The following is a 22686-nucleotide window of genomic DNA, read 5'->3' as shown; positions in this document are numbered from 1 at the left end:
TATACAAAAGTCAACTGCCTTCTTATATATCAGCAATGAACAAAAGATATTTTAAAACAATATTGTTTCTATGAGTACCAAAAATCTAATTATGCGTAAATATTTAGATAATAAACATTTAAATACTATGTATAGATCTAACAAATATGAACAAGATTCACATGAGGAAAACTACAGAACTCTGATGGCAGATATCAAGGAAGATCTAAATAAATGGGAAGATAATCCATATTCATGGATAAGAATATTCAACATTGTCAAGATGTCAGTTCTTTTGAACTTAGTTTACAGTTTTAAAGTAACCTCAAATAAAATCCCAGAAAATTATTTTGCAAGCTTCAACAGAATGATTCTAAAGTTTATATTGACAAGTAAAATGACTCAAAATAAGCAATGCAATAATAAAGAAAAACAAAGTTGGAGGTCTGCTTGACCTAACCTCAAAAAACATTTTTTTATAAAGCTAACTTATAAAGCTACAGTAATCAAGCCAATGTGTGATTGGGAAAGGAATAAACAAATAGATTGACCTAACAAAAGACAGAATCCAGAAACAGATCCACACAAATTTATTCAACTGATCTTTGACAAAGGGACAAATGAAATTCAATGAAAAAGGGATAGCCTTTTCAAAAATGACATTCACTTGATCAAAAAAAAAAATTAATTCACTCCAAGTGGATAACTTCATCCTTGACCATTGTGAAACACACAAAAGCTAGTATAAAAGCTTCCACCTAACAAGCAGAAGGTCCCAAGTTTGATCCCTGGTACCAAACAAAAACCCAAAAAACAGCTTCCACCAAATTAGTAACTGAGGACAACATCTCACAAGAACAGTAGTTGCCCAATTGTGTGCAGGAACATGAAGCATGGATCTCTTTCTAAGGCACAATGAGAGACGTTCAATTCATTAAATCAAGCCCATCTCTTGCCTTATCAATCACTTACACTTACAGCTAATTTAATCATCATAATATTAAAAGGGCATGGAAGTAAAAAACACTGTTATGTACACGTATAACATGGCTTTTCTCTACTGAGTCACATTCTGGAAATCAGATGTAACATTTATCTGCAGATAACATCAGGAATAAAGTAACAAGCCACAGAAAATATAAGCAAAGAGCGATATCTGCTAAGATGGGGGCAGGACAGCCCCACCTCTCTGTTCTCCCACTTCTCTTCCACAAAACCCACAACACACCTGAATGTGCTCCTTTACCTTCCATTTCATTTCTCTCCGTATTTTTTATCTAATGCACTTTATCTCCGTGTACATGGGTACATGTGTATTTATAAACAAACATATTTATGTTTTCATGGTCACATATCTCCACCAGCATACAAACTCCTTGAAAGAACACTCTTTTGTCTCTTTCTATATTCTACAGAGCCCCAGCATCCAGAACTCGATTATTGTAGATATTTTTACTGAATGAATAAAATTATGTACAAGCTATGTAATAAACTTATTTTGGGCATAAAAATAATCCTTTTCTCCCCTAATACTAGTTTCCACAGAAGAAATCCCAAATAATATTCCACCAATTTATCTTTTTTATTAACTTGCTAGGAGTTTGACTCAGTGTTAGAGTACTTGGTTAGTATGTACAGGGCCTATGTTCTAGTATCAGTAACACTAAATTAATTAACTAATTAAAAAGTACTTAATTCATATAGTCTATATGCAATACATACATATGTGTACACATAAAGAAATACCCGTGTTGATATTTTATTACATTCACATAAAATTATGGATAGAATTAATGATAAGCAAATCAGAGACATCTAGAACAGAAGATACTGCCCATATACAATATATCATGGTTCAAATAAAATTTGATAATCAAACTTCAAGACTCCAGAAGCAATAATGAAAAACTATGCTGTATCTGATAAATCCCTTACCAACTACCAGAACCTATGTCCCCTTAACTTTTCTCATTTTCGTGAGGTCTAAGCAACAATATAGAAATTTTTATCCCATAGTTAATACTCAAAACATCACTTCCTTTTATCTGACCACTCACAACTGCTACAGACTATCTTTACCACTTTAATGTTTTGGACACATTATATTTCAAAAATTCAGTGTACCATGTCTTCTTGGAAAAAATATAAAGAAACTTAAAACAATAGTGACATTATATTTCATGAGCATGTCAGAATTCAGTCTATAATGAACTTAATATGGACAAGAAGTATGATAAAATACCTTTTAGCTTAATTAACTTTGATAGGTCTCATTCTCTAACTCAGTTCTACCTAACTGAAGGGTACACGGCTCTCAATTATAAGAGTCTTATTAATATTCTTTATGAGAATAAATGATTAACCACTTATACATACACCTCTCAATGTGAAGAGCTGGTTAAGGACTAACCTAAACATACCATGAATTCTAAGACCTATTACTGAACTGCATTTTCAACAGCTGCAATTACAGTTATGTATAGTCAATACCTATCAGTGGAACGAGGCAGGGAAAACTGACAAATCCATTTAAGAATACAACAGTGATGTTCAAAATATTCCTAAGTTGCTCAGAAATAAATGTTACCACTGGCTAGCTCCTTAATCATTTTCACTATTTCTCAAAACTACAACAAAGGGCTTAGAGGCAAAAGAAAATTTTACATACTTGCATGCAACTTCCCTAGCTTTCAAACCCCTGTCTAAAAATCTAATTATTTTTTGTTGTTTTAATGAGTCAAAATATATTTTAGATCATCATTATGCATTTTGCTCTCCAACAGATTGACATGAATTACAGAAATGCCACCTCTAGGTCGAGCTGTCCTTTACCTCTCCAGTTCCCCAAGGCTCAGGCAATGGCTTCTGGTAAGAACAGAGGAAAAATTTTACATGTCTCCATAATGATATTAATTTGAAATAATAACGTATTCCATAAACTTAAAATTTAAGGAATTATTTCATCATTATGTGCAAATAATTACTTAATCCCACTATATAATCAAGACAAATATACCTCTTCTTTCTTTATCAATGTCCCTGGAGGCGCCATATTATTTCTGACTCATTTTCTTCTTTTTTGGGGGGGCGGGGGTGGGGGTTACCAGGGATCAAACTCAGGACCTTGTGCTTGCGAGCCTGGTGCTCTGCCACTCAGCTAAATCCCCACCCCTCATTTTAAGTCATGATCTGACATGTATTTTAATTTAATATCACCCATGTGAACATGCTATCAAAAAAGACACAAACAGATATACTTGTACTGTCACCATTACCTCGTAAGAGTCTCAACATGTTTAATTAAATACATGCTGACATTAAGTTGATATGGAAATCATCAGCATTAAATCAAGACTAGTATTTGGGGTGGAAGGGCAAGCTTAAACATGTATGCAACAGGAGAGACCTCCAAAAAACATGAAAACATGTTTGAAATTTCCTATAGTTTTCTCTACAGTCATAATTGGCTGCCCAAAGGGCTTTCTTTGGTCTAGTTAGGCCTCTTATCCAGCAAAGGCTAGGCTCTCCCATACTTTTATCCACATGATCAGGATTCCTCAATCTTTTCCATAACGGCTGGCTAAATGCTGCCTCTACAATCTGAGGAATAATGATACCAATAACAACCATTACAATAAATTTGTTGCTCTCTTCATAAGCTGTGAATATTTTTTGCACATTTTCTCATTTAATCTGTACAATGGCCCTGTGTAGGAGGAGCTGATATTTAATCTACATTTTACCATGGGGAAAAGCAAAGTTTAAAGACACTAAGTCACCTGTATGAGTCACACAGGTAATCTGTCTGACTCTACAGTCAGTCAGCCTAACCACAGATCTTTATGGTGTCTGCAGAAATGGCCAGAAGGCCTCCAACAATCCATTGGTTCAGTCCTCCACTGAACAAAAATCAGCCCCCAACTCCATGTAAATACATGCTAGCATTTAACACAGCCACATCATAGTCCTTCTTTGGCTTCCACAGCTTACTCCCCTCCCTCTCTACTCAGCCATCCTTCTGTGTTCTTGCTGACCCTCCCTCTTCCATGCACATCCGAAGTACTAGTGTTCTGCAGGCTTCTCAGCTCAGCTTTCTGCTAGGTCTATTCCAGGGGCCCTCAGCCTTTGAAGGCTAGCACTAGATTGCTGAACACATCCCCATAGCACTGGCTCCTCCCTCTCTTTCTGAGTGACCATACAATAGATGCACATTCCTTCAACTATTTTCATGTATTTGTGGCTTATACTCAATCCATACTTTCTCCACACCAAAGAAAACCATACCTCGGTTTCCTGCTTGACATCCCATGTCCCGTGTACCAAAATTGTATGGGGCCCATGTTCCATGGGCTGATGTCCCATGGACCCTCTGTACTACCTGGGTGCAGTTTAATCCTGCCTTTCAGAGCAACATGTGCCATCTCCTGCCATCCTTAGTGTCATTGATGTTCCTAGAACCAGGATATCATGCTGCTCTGCCTGTGACAAATTCTCCCACAGTCCACATTTTTATTTTTACTTGAATGGCTCTGGCTCAGGTGGTCTTCTGCATCCTGAGGGTACTCTTGGAGTTAAGGGTCTTACCTCTTGTGATATGAAATACTGCATCAGCTCTCTTCTAGTTGTTTCCCCTGACTCTGACCCCCCCCCCACACACACACCCCAGAGCCCTCTTTTCTTTTTTGGGGTGGATAAGGGATACTGGGGATTGATCTCTTTTTTTAGAATTTTTGAGACAAGGTCTCACTAAGTTACCCAGACTGGCCTCCAACTGGTGATCTTCCTGCTTCAGTCTCCCAGAGTGCTGGGATGACAGATGTGTGCAACCACACCAGACCTCTCTTGCCTATCGCAGCTGTGATCACCCCAGCCCCATGACCCTTCCCAGCCACCTCAGAGGAAAAGCCAGCCCAAGGAACATCAACGCAACTGTCCAAACCCCTCTCTCATTTCCACCTTCTCTTCCAATCCCTGCCACATCACTCTGCTACCCCCATCCCTTATGCTGCCTCTTATGTTTACCCTTCTGTTTGCAATGAAATCCTCAAGACAAGTGCTGCTTGATATCCTCCTCATCTTTAATATAAGACCTTTTACCACCATCAACATCTTCTTCCTAACCTAGGGAATTTCCCAGACTCTGCAGTGCTCTTCACCATAAGCAAGGTCCCCCCAGAAGAAGTAAGCCTGAGTACCAGGTCTCAGAGTGACTTTTCCTGAGCTCATTAAATAGTTATGAATTTTCTAAATGCTCCTTATGCCTTTTTAATTAAATAACTATAATAATTATTTATTAAACAAGCTACCCAAGCATCCATATTAATAATATGAATTTAAAGACACACAAAAAGCTATCCAAAGCCTTCTGTCACTATGCTCTCCTTCACAGATGTATTCAACTTAATAATTCACTGATTAATTTGTGAAGTGAACCAGCAGCATCAAATCACCCCAAGTATTTTTATAGTTTTATAATATTTGTGCATTTCCTCCCAGTGGATTCAGACTACTTTCATCTTGTCTCACTGCCACATAGTATTAACAGAAGAGAGATACTGTATCACATAAAATATGGGGGAAAGTAGTAAATTTCATTATGTGTCAATAAAAGGGAGGTGCAGAAAAGTCTTGAAATTTTGCACAATTTGAGAATTTTTGACTCTGAAACTAAATTAGATATTAAACTTCTTAGAAAAATAATCAAAATTGATGAATATTTAATAACATTTAAGTAGATGAACGTGTTCAGTCCTCCCACTCATTTTACTTTGCTCAACGCATCTTAATGTATTTTAGTTATATAAAAGTTTTCAATTCCTCTTCTACTGGTAGGTAAGAAAAACATCAGAATAAACATTTCCAAGGAGAGCAAGAAATGGGTCACCTCAGAGGACAGATGTATGTCCATGGTCCACTCTATGTTATGCTAACATCCTGTGTTCTTAGTTAAGAAAATTTATAGCAAGGCAAAATAAAAATGTGCCAACTACATAAATGCCAGCACAACAAGTACCAACCTCCGCTGCTCTTCACCGTGTTCTCCTGAAGGAACAGTGAGACATTCATCCATGTGTCCGTGCAGCAACCTCAGGACATCACCACCAATCAGATACCCTGTAAGGATTAATTAAAAGTCATTTACATAGGCACTGTCCTGGTTAGGTGTTGGTAGCTAGACACATGATCTGGTCCAATCTTCTACTTTCATGGACAGAATTCCAGAAAGGTGTAAGTACCTGGCCAATGTCCCAGAGGTGGCCAGTGCTGGCTGGCACCTCTGAGCACTGTTAGTGATTTCCCTGACCTCAGCCATGTAAAACTCTCTATCAAAAAAAAAAAAATGTACAGGATCAGATCTGAACCTATGTAAGTGAGAACAACCAGGACAAAGGTAGATACTGCCCTGGGACCTCTGCTGCATAAACCTGTTGTGATCCAGCTTTAAGGTAGGAATCTGGAAAGTGAGAAACAACAACTGAATGGATCAATCCCGAGGCCAAAAAATTATAGCGAAAACAGCTGGTAGAAAGCTGATGCAGGAAGCTAACACATAAACTCAAGTTGACAATGGCATAAAAATAAGGCAACATAAATCTTAGCACAAGCTTCACTCTGAAAGAGCAATTTCAACAAGATTCTTCACATCTCGTATCTGCATGAGAGAATATTTGACATGAAGATCTCTACTTAACAACCCACTCATTCTTACCGTTCCAAAGATCACCATCAACTGTACATTGAGGCTCAGTCCCTAACTGAAGTGCGTCATTACCTTGGGCTGCTTCACTTCCTGAGCTGATAGGGGCCACGCTCCAAAGAGTCTGCTGGAAGGCTGCGTCCACATGCAAACTGCCATTGCCATAGGACAAGTGCTGCAGCAAGAGGCAAGAGGAGGCACCACTGATAAGTCTCAGTATGTGAGCACAACACTGCAGATTTAGAACTACCTGCAGAGAACTAGTTCATCCCTGTTGATTAACAGCTAAAGCCTGGTGGTGCATGCCTGTAATCCCTACACTCTGAGAGGCTGAGGCAGAGCAATTGCAAGTTCAAGCCCAGCTTGTACAAATTAGCAACTCAGTGAGACCTTCTCAAAAGTAAAAAATAATAAATGGGCTCAGGATAATCTCACTGTGAAGACCTTAGGTTCCATCTGCAGTACCACAGCAGTACCACACACACAAGCACACACAAACTAAAAGACTAGTAGTAAAAAATAATAATGAAAGTTCCTATTTGACAGTAGGTATATTATTCAGCTTCATTCTAGAAGTTACTAACTTAAATTAATAATCAGAAAACAAAGATAAGAAATATACTAAATAAATTTATTTGTTGAAGAGAGATGACTTTTGTATTAAGACTTGTTGATGGACAAAGTGGTATAGACCGTGGGAAGTTAAAATTGTAGGTAAATTTTCTCCATATCACACTGTACTAGTTTATGGGCAAAGTAGATGAACACATTGCTGAACCAATGTCTTCAGTTTGTGGAGTCCTTTAGGAGCTGTTATCTGCAATTTGATGTAACAGCCATTAGATGGCAATATTTCCCAGCAGCTATGAGAAAGTGATAATAAATTTCTTCCAAAACTCAAATATTACAAATTTCAGATTCTCCTTCTTAAAAATAGAAATATGTTAAAACAATATCATATTTAATATCTCTGAGACATAATATGGGAGTCTATCAAATGTTAACCAAGAAAAAAAGTACAAGTACAGCCAAATGACTTGCTTATATTACTAATCACTATTTGGCTACCTTTACAATTTCAAAACTATGGAGAAATCACAGCCTGCTTTCCTGGAATCTTCCCAAAAAGTATCATCAACATCTCTGCAATGTTTTGACAACACCTTCCCAATGCTAGTGACAGCCTCAGCTTTTAAAGACTTTAATCATACCAGCTATTTCCTAGGATTCTGACCATCCTAGTAAGTTAAAGGCCAGTCACAGCTTCAAGCAGACACCTTATGTGGAACCCACTGACCTAGAAACCCTCAGGGGCTCCTTTACTTAAGTAGACTGTTCACAAGTCCTCAGCAAGAACAGGTCTTTGCTTCTTTCTCTTAAAAAAGAAACAGGGAAACTCCTGACAGTGTGACATATCCATAATTATATCACCAGTAACTTTTTCAAATCAATAAAAGTCCAGCAGGTGAGGTATGAGATTTAACAACCACTTGCTCATATACCTGTCCTTAACCTCCACTGGTTGTCTTATTTGTTGTTATAATTGATCTAAAATGTCCCCTAGAAAGCTCATGTGTTCGGAAGCAGGATTTTTTAATTAAAAATAGAAATTTGGTTTGATTCAGCTATACCTCTTCTGGGTACCCTCCCAAAAGAGTTAAAGATTTTAATTATAATGACATTATCAATCCCTGTGTTTAGAGCAGAGCAATTCATAATGGCTAAAGTGTGGAAGCAGCCTATATCCTCATCAATAGGTGAGTGAAAAAAGAAAATGTATTTTTACACAATGAAGTACTATTCAGCCAAAATGAAGGATAAATTTGAGTCATTTGGAGGAAAATGGATGAGTCTTGAAACCTAACTTAAAGAGCAAAATAAAAGAGAAAGGATATGAAACAGGGAGGTAGATGTTGTGGAGATGGAAAGGCCTGACCTGGAAGGGTACATTCTTGTGTTCTGTCTCTGTCTGTCTGTCCCCACCCACCCCACTCTCTCCCTGTCTCTCTTCCTCCATGGTGTTTCTGCCTGGGAGCCAACCAACCATGGACTAATACCTTTGAAACCATGAGCCAAAATAAGCCTTATCTGTTGACACTCTTGGGATTTTAGTCACAGCAATGACAAAGAAACAAATACTCTTGTGTACAACCTCCTCTTCACCTGAGCCTCATCATTCTTATTATGCACAATCCCAGCTAAGATTCCTTTAAGGACTTGATTTCTTTTCCAACATGTTAAAATTCTTTGTCTATGAATTAATCATATCCTACCTAATGTCACAAACAAGCAGGTTATATTGTCTTTCACAGCAATTATCATACAATGTAATTATTAGGTGTATTTTTCTTTCTTCTTATTCTATGCTATCTGACAGAGGTTCACAGCTGTGTCCCTAACCCTAAACAGGGTTATTCAAAAAAACAAGTATGTAGAGTAGTGAACCAAACCTTTAAAGTCAAAGCAGCATAAGTTTTAGAAGCAGACCACCTGATTAACACATGCAAGGCCCTAGGATTAATCCCCAACATTGAAAATAAAGGCATAAGATTTTAAAAAACATTTTAAAGTAATTCCACAAATATTATTATTTCAATACTTAATGAAAAAAGACCACATAGATGTGTATGTGTGTATCCTTGAGGGCATGGTGGAATTTCCACAGGGGAGGTGGGGTTTCTCATGGGACACAGGCTCTGAGGAAGCAAATGGCATCCCTTGGCCTGGGCCTTGCTTTTTAAAGACACTGTCTCCAAATAAGTTTATGCATTCATTAGATTTGGACACGAATAATAACAATGCTAATGTGTTAAGTGTAAATATTTAAAACATACAGAAACTTTTGTAGACCACTTTTCATTTTTTAGAAACTTTGTCAGTGGCAGTAGCCTTGGCCTGCCTTAACCATCTAACAAGATCTGACAAGGGGAATGTATGACAAAGGAAAAGCTGCACCCAAAGGGGCAGAAACATTCTAGACTGCAGAGTCTCCCCTTTGGGGCCTAGGGTACATTCTTAGAAGTGAGGACTTATACGCCTGCAGACAAAGGCTGATCCCAGATCAGGGACCATGTATTTTAGGCAGTGAGTGGCTACTGCTTTAGAAAAGTGATGAGGCGGTAGAGAAACTGAAATGCAATTTTCAAATTATACCTCAGCCCAAAGACAAATCATACATATAATCATAGAAAGCTACCTAAGTAATATCTATGCCTCAAAATAAAATATTCTCTGAGCATAAAAACTTTGGATGCTTCTATTTAATTTTGCTGCTTAAACAGCAAATAGAAATTAGAGGAAGAGCTCAAGTCAGGCCTGTGGTATTAAATATTCAGAATGCAGTAACAGTTTCAATTGCTGAAACAAAAATGAGTTGTCCTTAAAGCAAAAATAGATGTTGGCAGAGGCTGAAAGCAAAGTCTGACTTAGGCTGAAAAATGTAACCTCCATCCAAACATACAACAACACTGCAGAATCAAGGATTTGGGCAGCCATCTACTCCCTGGCCTCACCTTTAATCATGTTAGTGGTTTTCAGGATTTCTAAAGCACATGAATCATCTGAGGATCTTGTCAAAATTGTTGATTCAAATTTAGAAGGAATAAAATAAGACCACCTGGTCCAATAACTTTGTTTTGTATGATATTATATAATAGAAGCACACTTTCTTAGAAATAGAAATTACATTATAAGTCACCCCCCAGGAATTCTAAACCTGAAGCCTATAGAATTATACACAGATATTTTTAGTTTCCTTTGTAACTCCATGTATTTATTTTATACATTTTAAAACATTATTATGATATGAGGTTAAAAAGCTTTGTCAGATTTCCAAAGGGGTCCATGCCCACAAAATGTTTAAGAATCTCTGAACCTTTATGTCATGCTTTATCATTTATGTATCTCTCATTAAATGTCAGGCACTTAGGCTCTGGTGATCAGCATTCTGAATAAATTATCATCTAAGGACAGAAAACACAAGTAAACAAGTCATATGACCGACCCCTCAGGCTTCAGTGTTTTCTCCTGAAAGAGACAAACTAAATGAGGGGCATACAGATAGATGCTCTTTCCAAATGTAATAGTCTATGATTTCATCATCTGAGCCACAGAGAGAGAACAAAAAAGGCTCAAAGTAAATTAATCAAAATTGAATTAGAGGGCCAAAGGGTATAGTTCAATGGAAGAACACATACTTAGCATGCATGAGGCTCTGGGTTCAATCCTCATCACCCTCCCTCCAAAATTGAATCTGCTGGCATAATAAAACACTTGCACATACTTATGATCACTATCTTTTATCACTGCTTTTATACAACTTGAGGCAATTCAGCAATCCATTATGCAATTAAAATATCTTTTTATTTATCAAAAACTTCAAGGTGGATAGGAGGGATGTAGAATAAATTTTTATGACCTCTATTAATAGCTTTCTTTCTATAGATTAACAGAGTCTGTTTTTCTCATTTATGTTTAACCAGCTGTTTGTCGGGCAATACTTTTAGGGATTGTAAAAACATTTCTTGTCTATAGATGACCTACCCAATAGAAAATCAATAGGAAATCAGCAACCTGATCCACAGCCTGGAAATTTTTGTGCAGATGGGATGGTCCTACAACTAACATGTGTAAAAAATGTTTTGCATGCCTTATCAGGTAGTAATCCCCACTTGTCCTGCTTTCTATACTTTAAATTGTACATTTCTCTTATACTTAAGCTGCTTTGCTAAAGCCTTCTTTAAAAGAAGACAAAATTCCCAACAGAAGTAAAAAAGAAATTGATTTCCTTTTGGATATTCCTGAAAAGAGTATTAAGACATCCTCTCATATTAGAATATAAAACAGCAAAAACTAGAAAACACATTATTTGGGTGAGTAGTTCACAAATATTTTTTAAGATTAAATTCTTATTCCTTAGAAATCCTGTCTTGACGTCCAACTTAAAAAAGCAGACATAATGTCCTCTTCTGTCCATAAGTCACCTTCACAGAGCACGGGGAGAAAAAAAATCAATCCTTAAATCAGTTTTAATCAATTTAGCATTCCAATGTTCTATATTAACAGTATTTCAAATGTACAATTACATAGTTTAACCTGAGTTTAGCCATCGCTGATCGGGAAGGAAAAACAGCACATCACCTAACAGATGTCAGTGACTACTGAAGAGTTGTAGCCAATGAATGGAGATGTTTATTTTTAATTAATTTGTTTTCATATTGAAAAATTAAACCATTTTTAAACCACTTCAGCATTTTCTTAGCATATAAATCTTATTTTCACATAACATATCTTTATTTAATATATCTTGCAATATTTGCCTCTCTCTTTCCCAACTTTGTCTTCTTGTGATTAAATATATGCAGTTACTTTAACCATTCCCATGAGCACAAATCTGCCAGGTAACTAGTGATAGTAACTACCCACACAAGAGCTAAGAGCCTTGCTAGAAATGAAACATTTAATCCTATAACCCCTATTAAGTTAAGTTCTCTATTTTCCCCATCCTCCAAGATGGGTCAAGAAGTTACATGTGTGGCCCAGGCTCATAGTTGCCAGGCTTGGTACTGATGAATGAAGATATATGGATACGACCTATCTGAAGTTACTTGGGGTTCAGTGGATTGTTCCAACTGCCTCTATTTCAAAGTCCTTTTACTACATCACTTCTTCCCCCTTATTTTCTAAGTCTTTATCACTGAAGTCTACCATATAAGTCCATGGTACTCTATCTACACCCTACTAATCAATCACAACAGAAACCTGGGATATTCATGAGCCATTTGTCACTCAGAGGGACTTCCTTTAGCATCCCTAATCTGCAGCACAACAAATGTTTATTGCCTCATGATATTCTCATACACTTGCATATGTTTTTGGTGTATGTTATGGCTTGGATCTTAATTACTCCACAAAGGCTTATGTGCTGAAGGCTTGGTCCCAGTTGACGGCACTGTTGGGAGGTAGTGGACTGGGGATCTGATTGGAAGGAATTCAAGTCATTGGGTGTGTGCCCCTGAAAGGGATATTAAGACCTCATCCCTTCTTCTCTGTCTCTCTTTACTTCCTGGCCACCAGGCAACGAGCAGCTTTGCTCTCCCGTGCATTCCTTGCCATGATGATCTACCTCAACCCAGACTCAAATCAATCAGGCCAAATGATAATGAAATTTCTGGAGACCATGAGCTAAAATAAACCTTCCTTCTTTTGGAATTGCTTATCTTAGGTATTTTGTCATAGTGACAGAAAGCTGACTAACATGGTTTGTTTCCTCCAATAATTCTTTGAAATCAGAAATTATGTGTGCTGTGCCCTTGGTCTTCCAGGAGTGATGAATAGTAAAAGCATTCCTTCATTACCAAATGAAAGTGAAGTTTTAATAAAAAAAGGCTGCTCTTCTGTAGCTCTATCTAGAAGGTTATGAAGGAAAGAGAACTTAACTAACCAAAATGTAAATTGCAAGTTGTAATTTTCTTAACTAATAAGGAGTTTATCTCCAAAGTTAATAGAAAGTGACCCTTGTACACCATTATTATTATTATTGCTATTATTTGTATAGTGCTTTATAATTCGAAGCATATTCAAATTCATGATCTAAGTGCTTCCTCACAGTAATCTTGGCATCACATATTATCATTAACATCAACCCCACTTTACAAATAAGGAGCTAGAGTTGAGGGAGTTACATGACTTGCTCAGGTGGTCAGCTATAGAATTGATATTAGAAGTTCCTATCTGTGTGAAGCTCCAAATTTTCTAATGCTTCATTGTGTAATAATACAATCTTGTCCAATAAACTTTGCTAAATAGTGAAAAGGACAGGTTGTACAAAATCAAAATATGTGTAGAATTTATATATTGAAAAGTTTGCATGAATTATTTCTACTCAATTGGCTTCCAACAACAACTACAATTCAAAATGCACATCTCCTAATCAAAAATACATCAACTTCTCAAACCAGCACAGGCATATAGCAAGGGATTAATAAATGCTTATTGAATAATCTGCACATCTGGATTTCCTAGAAATCTGCGTCTCATTTACATCAGTTGGGAAATGAAAGTAGAGAAATGCTTCAGGCCTCCCTATAGCTTTGCAACAGTAGGCACTCCATTTAATTTAACAGTTCTTGTCAGTTACATGAGGCACTGTTATGCCACTTCCCTGTCTTTATCATTGTCTCCTTCTAAAAAGTGAGTGAAATAAAGCCAATCTCCCCAGAAATGTTTGAAAGCTGAAACTAAAGCTGTTGGTAAATCAAAACTCACTTAAAACATCCCCAACCCCCCATATTTCCATGTTCATACAGCAAACAGGTACCAATCACTTACTCCTAATCGGTCACACACAAGTTTGATTCTTGGCACTGTAACATGTTCTGCCTCTGATTTGTGTTTCAATCATCAACCACATAAATATCACATCTGAAATTTGCATGTGGATGTTCATGCAAAGCTTACAATATCTCATATCATGTTTAATTACTTTTTCAACCTTAAAATAAAAGTAGTATTTTATACTGGTATTCTTCATACTTCTACATACTTCCACAGATTTCAATCTTCTATGGCCTTCTGTATAGTATTATTCTTTAATAAAACCACAACTTACTAAAAAAATTAAATAATTAACTGGCCTCACCACCAAAATTTAAAATACACTGAATGATTAAACACATTTTCCCATTTCCAGCTACTACTCTTATAAATAACGCAATGTCAATGATAGACAAACTATTTTTATTGCATCTATTTCTCCTTAACATAGTGGTTCTCACTTGCATTAAATTACTTTTATAAATATCAAAATAGGTAATCACATTATTAATATGACCTTTACATTGAGCACAAAATAAAGACCATGAAATTTGGAATTCCTGATTAGACTGCATTCACATTCTATTAATAACAGAATCAATCAAGAGGTACTATCAATATCATGAACACACATGTCAAGGTTAGTAGGGATGCCTGCCTCAACAGAGCTGGTAAGTCACATTTGCACATTTATTCTCCTACATGAGGAGTTATTTATAACTCACCAAATAGAGATGCAGGCTTATTTATAAGCAATTTTCCTAGATAATTTGCAGCATAAACTCTGAAGAGGTCATTGCAATGACTTGTCATAGCACCAAGTCCACAATCCTCGGTGGTTCCCACACTTACCAAGTACCTTTCAGAGGACACGCTAACCAAGATGAGGTCATCTCCAACTCGTACTTTTTCTCCTTCAGATCGTTGCTTAGAGGCAGGATGTATAGTCCACCAACAAGCCTCACCTGCCGAGTGATGGAAGCATGAAACACAGAGAAGTGTATTGTAACTTAAAACTTATTTCCTTTGCCAATGTTTCCACTCACATGGCTTCTTGAAATGTGAATTTCCTGCAAATTAATCTCGTAAACCACAAAAATGAAAAGAACTTACTTAGGTTAAGACATACTGAAATGCAAAGTTTCTTCTCATAGAAACAGGGTATAACATTTTGGTATCTATCCCCCTAAGAAGTGCTTTGAAAGGATATTTATGTGTACTAACATAAGAACAAATCCTCCAGTCATCCTGAGCTGATTTCATTCTATATGCAATCAGGTGTCATTACTCTCTTCAGAAGGCTCTGTAAAAATACCTAGTTTATTGACGCTTGGTTTTCAAAAGGACTTGGAGTTTTGTGATGTGACAATTACATCATAAGGATTTTTTTTTAATCTCAGTACTTTTGGGAGGATGCTGATTGAAAAAATGATGCAAAGTTGTTGTCATCTAAAAAGTTATCATCCTGTCCTCTTTATTTTTTTTTTTGCCTTGTTCTGTTATTTTAAACTGTGGTCATTTCCATTCATCTAAGAGCAAATATAAGAAATTTTAATATAAAAAGATCTGGGCATATATTAAATTAAATATTTTCTTCTACAACAAATCAAGCATAAACACAAACCACAGGTTCATTCACCATTTGTCAGTCCTGTTATGTAAGCAGATGCACACAATTCTGTAATCTGTTCCCAATTACTTTTAAAATCTAAATGTCTACAAAACAATGGCAATGGTGTTCTACCAATATGTGTTATCTAGCAATTACCATTCTCTTCTCTTATCCATTATTTTTCTCTAACACATTTCTTTTTCTTGACTAAGTCTGTAATGTCAGAATGTAAACTTCAGAACAGCAGGGATGCTGCAAGTTTTGTTCACTGGGGTTTTCCCAGCTCTACTAGCATATTGGAGGCACTCAATAAAAATTAATTTTGCACGAACAAATCTATGAATCATCCAGTAATATTTCTTCAGCATTCTTACAGTCAATAGGTAATCTGTGCCTTGTGATGATTTTCTTACACAAACCAATCTTATTTGCCCATTACCAGACAGAATTCCTTATCTTCATTCTCGGAAACCACATTTCCAGGGTAAAAAGTATTTTTCATTCATTCACCCAAATATTTACAATGTACATCTATCTGCCAATCATTGCTTTAGTAGCTGGAGATACATCAATAAGAAGAAAAAATCACCCACCTTGTAAGTTTAGTTTAGGCAAGTATATTACAAAGGATATACATAATTTTTAAAATTCAGAAGAAATAGAGAGCTTCAGGATAAAGACAGCTTAAAGGGATCACGGAGTAGGAAGAGGGACTTCTTTGTAATGTCTCTTATGTAATCATCTCAGCATATGAACACAAGTTCTAGGTCATGTCTTACACTTCTTTTGAAAACCAAACTTAAGATATTCTTTTTAACTGTGTACTAAAACACATTAAGACAAATACATTGTCAAACGAGAAAACTAAAAAACCAGCAAAAATAGAGTAACTGAGCCAATAAAAAATAAAATAAAAATCAGAATAAGACATTTATCTTTTTGATGCTAAGGATTCTCAAAAGTTCATATGCAAAATATGTCCATGAAGAAGTTAATTAGGTCGGTACAGATTTATCTTTATCCAATTTATGGATTTTGAAAATTTAAAGAATACAAGAAAGCCTTTTTCATTTATTTTTAAGTGACATACAAAAATTTAAAAATTATACCAATGGGGTACCACATGATACATAGTGATACATGTGATACATACACATAATGTATAATGTTCAAATCACATTAAAGATTTTTATCTCCTCAAATATTTATCATTTAAGTGAAAACATTTAGATTTTTTATTTTACCTTACTTACATCATAATTGCTATAGTCACCCTACTATATCCAATAGAACACTAGATTCTCTTTTTTGTGGTGGGAGGGGATCAAACTCTGAGCTGTGAGCCTGCTGGGAAAGTGCTCTACAACTGAGTCACTTCATTAAAACCCCAGGTCAGCAGAAAATATTTTTTAAAGGTTCAGGGAGGGTGGGGGATGGCTTAATCCTTTGCTTGGAAGGAAGAACTTAATAAAATCTGGATTATTTCCTTCCATTCTTTTGTCTACTTGATATATTCTTTAATTACAAAAGTCATACGTGCCCACTGTGAAGACAAGACAAATTGTCAGAGATATATAGATAGATGTAAAGTTCTCAAAGAAAGGAGAAAAAGAATACAAATAAAGCTTGTGTTGTTTTATTGTAATTTTCCAGAAGCAGCTGTGTTTCAATATACACATTTTTTTATTTTAAAAGTATGGAAACACATGTCTATTTAGACAAATATGCAGCAGAATATTCGAGAGCAGAGAAATGAAGACTTTCAGGTTCTACTTTTTTGTTTGAATGCTGAGATTGCAAATGTCACATTTTCATTGTTAAAAATATTTTTAAGATGAAAGATGAGAGAGACATGCAGTAATACTTCACAAACTAATCAGTGCACACTAATATGTTTCACATCAAGTAAATCAAGTAAGCTCTGGTTTTGTTCTCTAAATATACTGGAAGAACAGGGGTTGAAGACTAGTCTCAATAGGCAAGTAATTACAAGAGGATAACCAGTAAGAAAAATATATATGAGGTAGGGTCAAAGAAGAAGGTGAATGTTTAATATTTCCAAAATTTATTACAGTAAAAGACACATTGTCATTGAATCCCCCTCAACACGCTCCCGCTCGCGGCAAACACATTCTGTCATCCTTGCCACTTTCTGCAGCAGTTCTGGAACTCATTTTTCCACAGTTGTGCTGCTGTGGCTACCCACGTACTCTGAATTGATTCAAAATGTTTATCTTTCAGAAGTTCTAGAATGCCAGGTCTGGTGAATAAGGTGAATAGGGACATGCCACAACGTTTCTAATTGACAGAAATTGCTGTAAATGTTTTGGATTCAGGACATGGAAGCAGTCACAAAAGGCACATGGAGGACTTCCAGAACTGCTTCAGAAAGTGGCAGAAGATAGGATGAGTGGGTTCAAAGTGAGGGGGATATTTTGAGGGTTATGAATGGCAACATGGCTTTTACTGTAATAAATTTTCATTTAAACACACACTGAATTTTTTGACCAGGCCTTCTACCAAATTTCCTCCTTCTACCAAAAACATTAGGGAAAAAAAATCATTTCTTTTCCATTTCTCTACCCATAAAAATATGTGTCTAATGCATCTGTGATCATGTATCATAACATCCGTCTCCCCACCCAGTGCCAGCCAGGCTTTCCCTGAAAACGGCTTCACCATGGTGGCGCAAGGCTCTCACCTGTGGTGTCCTCTTGCAAACCCACATCAAAAGCCAGCTTATCAGTTGAGGACCGGGAGGTAGACAGACAGCACAGATACTGAAAACACAGAATCAGTAGATGTCACTAAACGTTGGTAGTCATAGCCGAATCCTATTCTGACAAGCAATTTGACACCTGTCTATCTCTGCTGATTAGTCTTTTTCTAACAATCTGGATGCCTCTACACAAAGCCAAGCTTTTAAATTCCTGCGCAGAACAGTACTTATGCAGCATGCATTAGAAGCGACACTCTAAACGAAATATGACCCCCCATAAAAAACTACGGAAATGTGCTCTGTCAGTACAAGAAGACAAGTAACTGGGGATGTTTTTCTACATCTCCCACTTCATGTGATATTCATGTTCATCAGCCAAAGCTCAATGTGATCTGACAGTCAGAAATCTCTCCCAAACAGAAATTTGAAAAGTCTTCCCTTTCATCTTCTAGTTTTGTTTTCATTTTAAAAAATCTTTAACTCTGCGAAATCCTTCCAGTATTGACTTTGGTGTGAACAATAGAGGTCTCATGATGTGTATACATGTATGCATTTCTTCCAGAGTAATCAAATTTTCACCATACCATTACTTCCTTTGTCGTCTCAACCTTAAGGTTTCATATAACAGTAATACTCCTGCCTCAGCCTTCTGAGTGCTAGAATTACAGGAATGAGTCACCATAACCAGTACCTAACTGTATACTCTTGGACATAAAGTTTAGGATCATTTATCAGGCTAACTTCCTTTCCCCCCCTTCAACTCAAATACCTTGTTAAGTGTTACAAGAATGAGAACACAAAAAGGAATCTGGTATGAACTTAAAATATACTACCATCTGCCTGAAGCAAGTGCACTGCCAATAAGCACAGGGGCCAGAAAGAGTACCCAGAGACAATGCTGGGGCCTGAGCAAGCCCAGGCCACTCTAGTTTAATGCAAATAAAATTAAACATTTAATGCAAACCCTATGGAATTGTTATTCGGAAATAGGGCCCATCTAGCTAAATCCATATCCATGAATGAGAAGGCAGGGGCTGAGCTGATGGGAGGCAGATATGCTGGCATGGCAAGAGGAAGTCAGTGCCTGGAGGTACATGAAATCAAACTGACATGGAGACTGATTCAGCCTCTTAACTACAAAGTACTAGCTCCCAAAGCTACAAAGAAAGAGGCTTCAAGAGTCCCCAAATCTGTCTTTAGCCAGTGCAGGATGTGAATCCGACCTTCAGAGGGGCAGCCCAATGGGCTTATAGACTTATCTCAAGTGTTTTAAACATCTGTCTTTGGGAAAAAATAACAACTTTATAATGTTCAGACTTCTCAGGCAAAAACATGAGGTAAGGACTATTAAAATTATCTGTACTATTCCTCAATAATATTATAGAATAGGCACTATCCGCACTCAGGCATTCTTCTAATCTTCATAGCAACACTAAAGTAGTTACTATAGTTATTCTATTAAATGTTAATTAAGTTCCACAAAGGCAAGAACTTCATTTTATTCAGTACTATATTCAGGATCTCTAACAATGCCTAGCACACAGTAGATGCTAAATAACATTTATAGAATGGATGACATTTTCAGACCCAAGTGCAGACTTACAGAGGTTGAGTAAGGTACTCCATGCTGTCTGCATGCAGTAAAGTGAAAATAAACTCTACCAAAACATTAAGTTCAGGTTCCTAACTATTCTAAGAGGAATTTTCAGTCTATGAGTTTTGAATGCTATCAAAAAAGGAATTCTTTCTATGAAATGTTAATGTATGACTGTTCTGTACCAAGTTTTCATATATTCGTCTTGTACCAGCCACTCTATTAAACTGTATTTCTGTATTTATATGTTAGCACAGACTATTAGAACAATGTTAGATAGAAAGGGCAAATAAAATGTATTCTTGTTTTGGTTTATTTGTTGATTTTAGGTAATTTTATCAAGAATGGTTTGATAATTATGGTATTGTCTATTGATATCTTGATATTCTTTATCACTGAGTAAATAATATTTAGTTTTCATTAGGAATGCTGTGAATTGAATTTTATTGATTTTTTCAGCACTTTTTACGATAACATTTTTTCTTATTTAACTTTACTTATGTGGTATAGCACATCAATAAAAATGATATTAAATCATCATTAAAGTCATGTCTATAGTTTTCATATACTTTTGCTCCTATACTTCTTACTTCTACTAACCTGACATTTAAAATCAAATTATTACACCAATATCCATAATTGAGATTAATAGTTTGTGTGTGCTTGATCTTGGTATTGAGGCTGTTTAAATCTTTATACAATGTTATGATTTGTGTCTAGATGCTCCCCTAAAGCCTCAAGTGGTCATAGGTAGGGCTTTCCAGAGGAGGCTGGATATGGAGTGTGTGATGCTGGGATCAAGGGTGTGTGATTAGTAAATTAGTCCATTGGTTGGTTTGTCATAGTCCTGGGTATGACTAATGGTGCCCCACCCTAGGTGTGAGTGCTACCTGCCCTAAAGGTGGGTAGCCTGAACAAGATACAAAGGACAAAAAGAGAGTGTTTGGTTGGTTGTCACTTGCTGCTTGCTGCCTGAATGCTATTGCTATCTTCTGCCTGCCATGAGCTGTTTCTCCTCTGTGATGCCCCTCTGCCATGCCAGCCTGCCTTGGAGCCAGCCAATTATGGACTGAAACCTCTACAAACTATGAGCCGAAATAAACTTTACCTCCATTTACTTTGGGTGTCCAATATTTTGTCTCAGCAACAAGTAACAAAGACATACAATATGAGAATTATCTCCTTTTTAAAAGAAATGATTGATTTTATTGTGCTTCTAGATATCTGACTATTGAATAGCCACTAAAAATTATACTGATGAACAATTTAAATAATATGAAAACACTCATGTTCTAATGTGTTAAAAATCGTGATATAAATTTGGTCATATACTAATATCTAAATTATGTAAAATATTTTAGAAAAAATGCTTTTAAAAATCTCCAACAGTTTTCTCATATTAGTACCGTAATAGTTTTATCATATTAGTATAATCTCATAAGTTTTCTAACAATAGTTTTTTCAGATTAGTATAATTTCATTAGTATAATAATAAAAAAATTTTCTTCCAAATATTATAAAATAAATGTGTTCTTTTTACAATTTAAAATGCTTTTAAGATATTGGAATGAAACTTTTATATATTTCATATATTACACATGTGTATAATGTGTTAAAGTAAAGCAATTATAAAACATATTAAAACATGTATGTTACTTTTTTAATATATAGGAAATTGGGAATGAGAAAACAGTGCCTGAGAGAGGCCCAATGGATAATTGGGTGAAAGAAACTGATGTGAAAAAAGGAATGAAAGCACCTAGCCAGAAAGAAAAAGAAGTGGTTAAATTTAACACTGGAGCACACAAATAGTATTTTTATGGCATCTCTTAGAAAGATGTCTTGATTCTTTTATAAATGAACTGTTTAAGACAAATTTAGAAAAGAATTTATTTGACTTTAAAATGACTCTATCAAAAGATGTTAAAAATAAGGTAATGCCAGAAGGACTTTAAATGTCACCTAAGCTAACCTTCACCTCTGAAAACTAAACAGGGTACAAAAATATAAAAGGACATGCACATTAAAGCCAATTCATACGACTGCAGAAATGATATTACCAACATTGCCTGACTATATGTTCCCAAGTGGATCACCATGCCCACAGGAAGATGCACTCAGATGCCCACTCACCATGCCACTGTAGGAGTGGCGCAGCAGAATGGCATGTCCATAGAGGAGAGTCCGATGGCCCCCGCCTTGGGCAGTCTACAGAGAGAAGAGAAAACACAAATCAGAAAACTTAAGTCAGTAAAATGCTTCTCTGCCCTCTAGGAAAAGTTTGGTAGGAAAGAATGTGGTAAAAATAATTGTAAAAACAAAGTACAGTGTAAACAATTCTTAAACTGGAGTACAGCTATCAAGGAAGCCTCTACTATGGGGTTAGCATTTGATCTAGCTCTTGACAGACGGAACTTGAGTTCAGAACTATTCTTAAAAGATGTTAAAAAAAAGTATTAATGAGAACAAAAGGTAAATATCTATTTCAAAAAAATGAGTTTCTTTACAAAATGAGGCTCAACTCAGAGAATATTTTTTTCTATGATACATTTGACTTATGGTGGCCAGGAGTAGTTTTATTTACCTAATCTGGTTTAGACTATTTTTGTTTTAACTGACAGAATTTCACTATGTTTCGAGGTTGGCTTTGAACTAGTGGGCTCAAGTGTTTCTCCTGCTTCTGCCTCTTGAGTTGCTGCAATTATGAGTAGGCACCACTCTATTTTGTCTTACTTGTAGGAGCTCTCCTTTCCGTACCAGATTAAATCTCC

At 36.2% G+C, this 22686-nt stretch overlaps 1 protein-coding gene across 2 annotated transcripts in view; it reads right to left on the bottom strand.

Moving 5' to 3' along the window:
- The window catches only part of Ryr2 (ryanodine receptor 2), a 676288-nt gene that overhangs the window by 342373 nt on the left and 311229 nt on the right, over positions 1 to 22686 (bottom strand). The window contains exons 6-10 of one of the 2 annotated variants that reach the window (XM_087181253.1): positions 22049 to 22123; positions 18304 to 18382; positions 14843 to 14955; positions 6752 to 6851; positions 5997 to 6093 (exon numbers count right to left, since the gene is read on the bottom strand). In XM_087181253.1, the coding sequence (XP_087037379.1) occupies positions 5997 to 6093; positions 6752 to 6851; positions 14843 to 14955; positions 18304 to 18382; positions 22049 to 22123 (464 nt within the window). Of the gene's footprint in view, positions 1 to 5996; positions 6094 to 6751; positions 6852 to 14842; positions 14956 to 18303; positions 18383 to 22048; positions 22189 to 22686 lie in introns of those variants that run through there. The other variant, XM_087181249.1, reaches the window with a different exon arrangement.

This window comes from Heterocephalus glaber, unplaced genomic scaffold, assembly GCF_053883595.1.
Source record: "Heterocephalus glaber isolate CG9 unplaced genomic scaffold, H.glaber_assembly_v1.0 deba00001472, whole genome shotgun sequence".
NCBI lineage: Eukaryota > Metazoa > Chordata > Mammalia > Rodentia > Bathyergidae > Heterocephalus > Heterocephalus glaber.
This window is presented reverse-complemented; position numbering and strand designations above follow the sequence as displayed.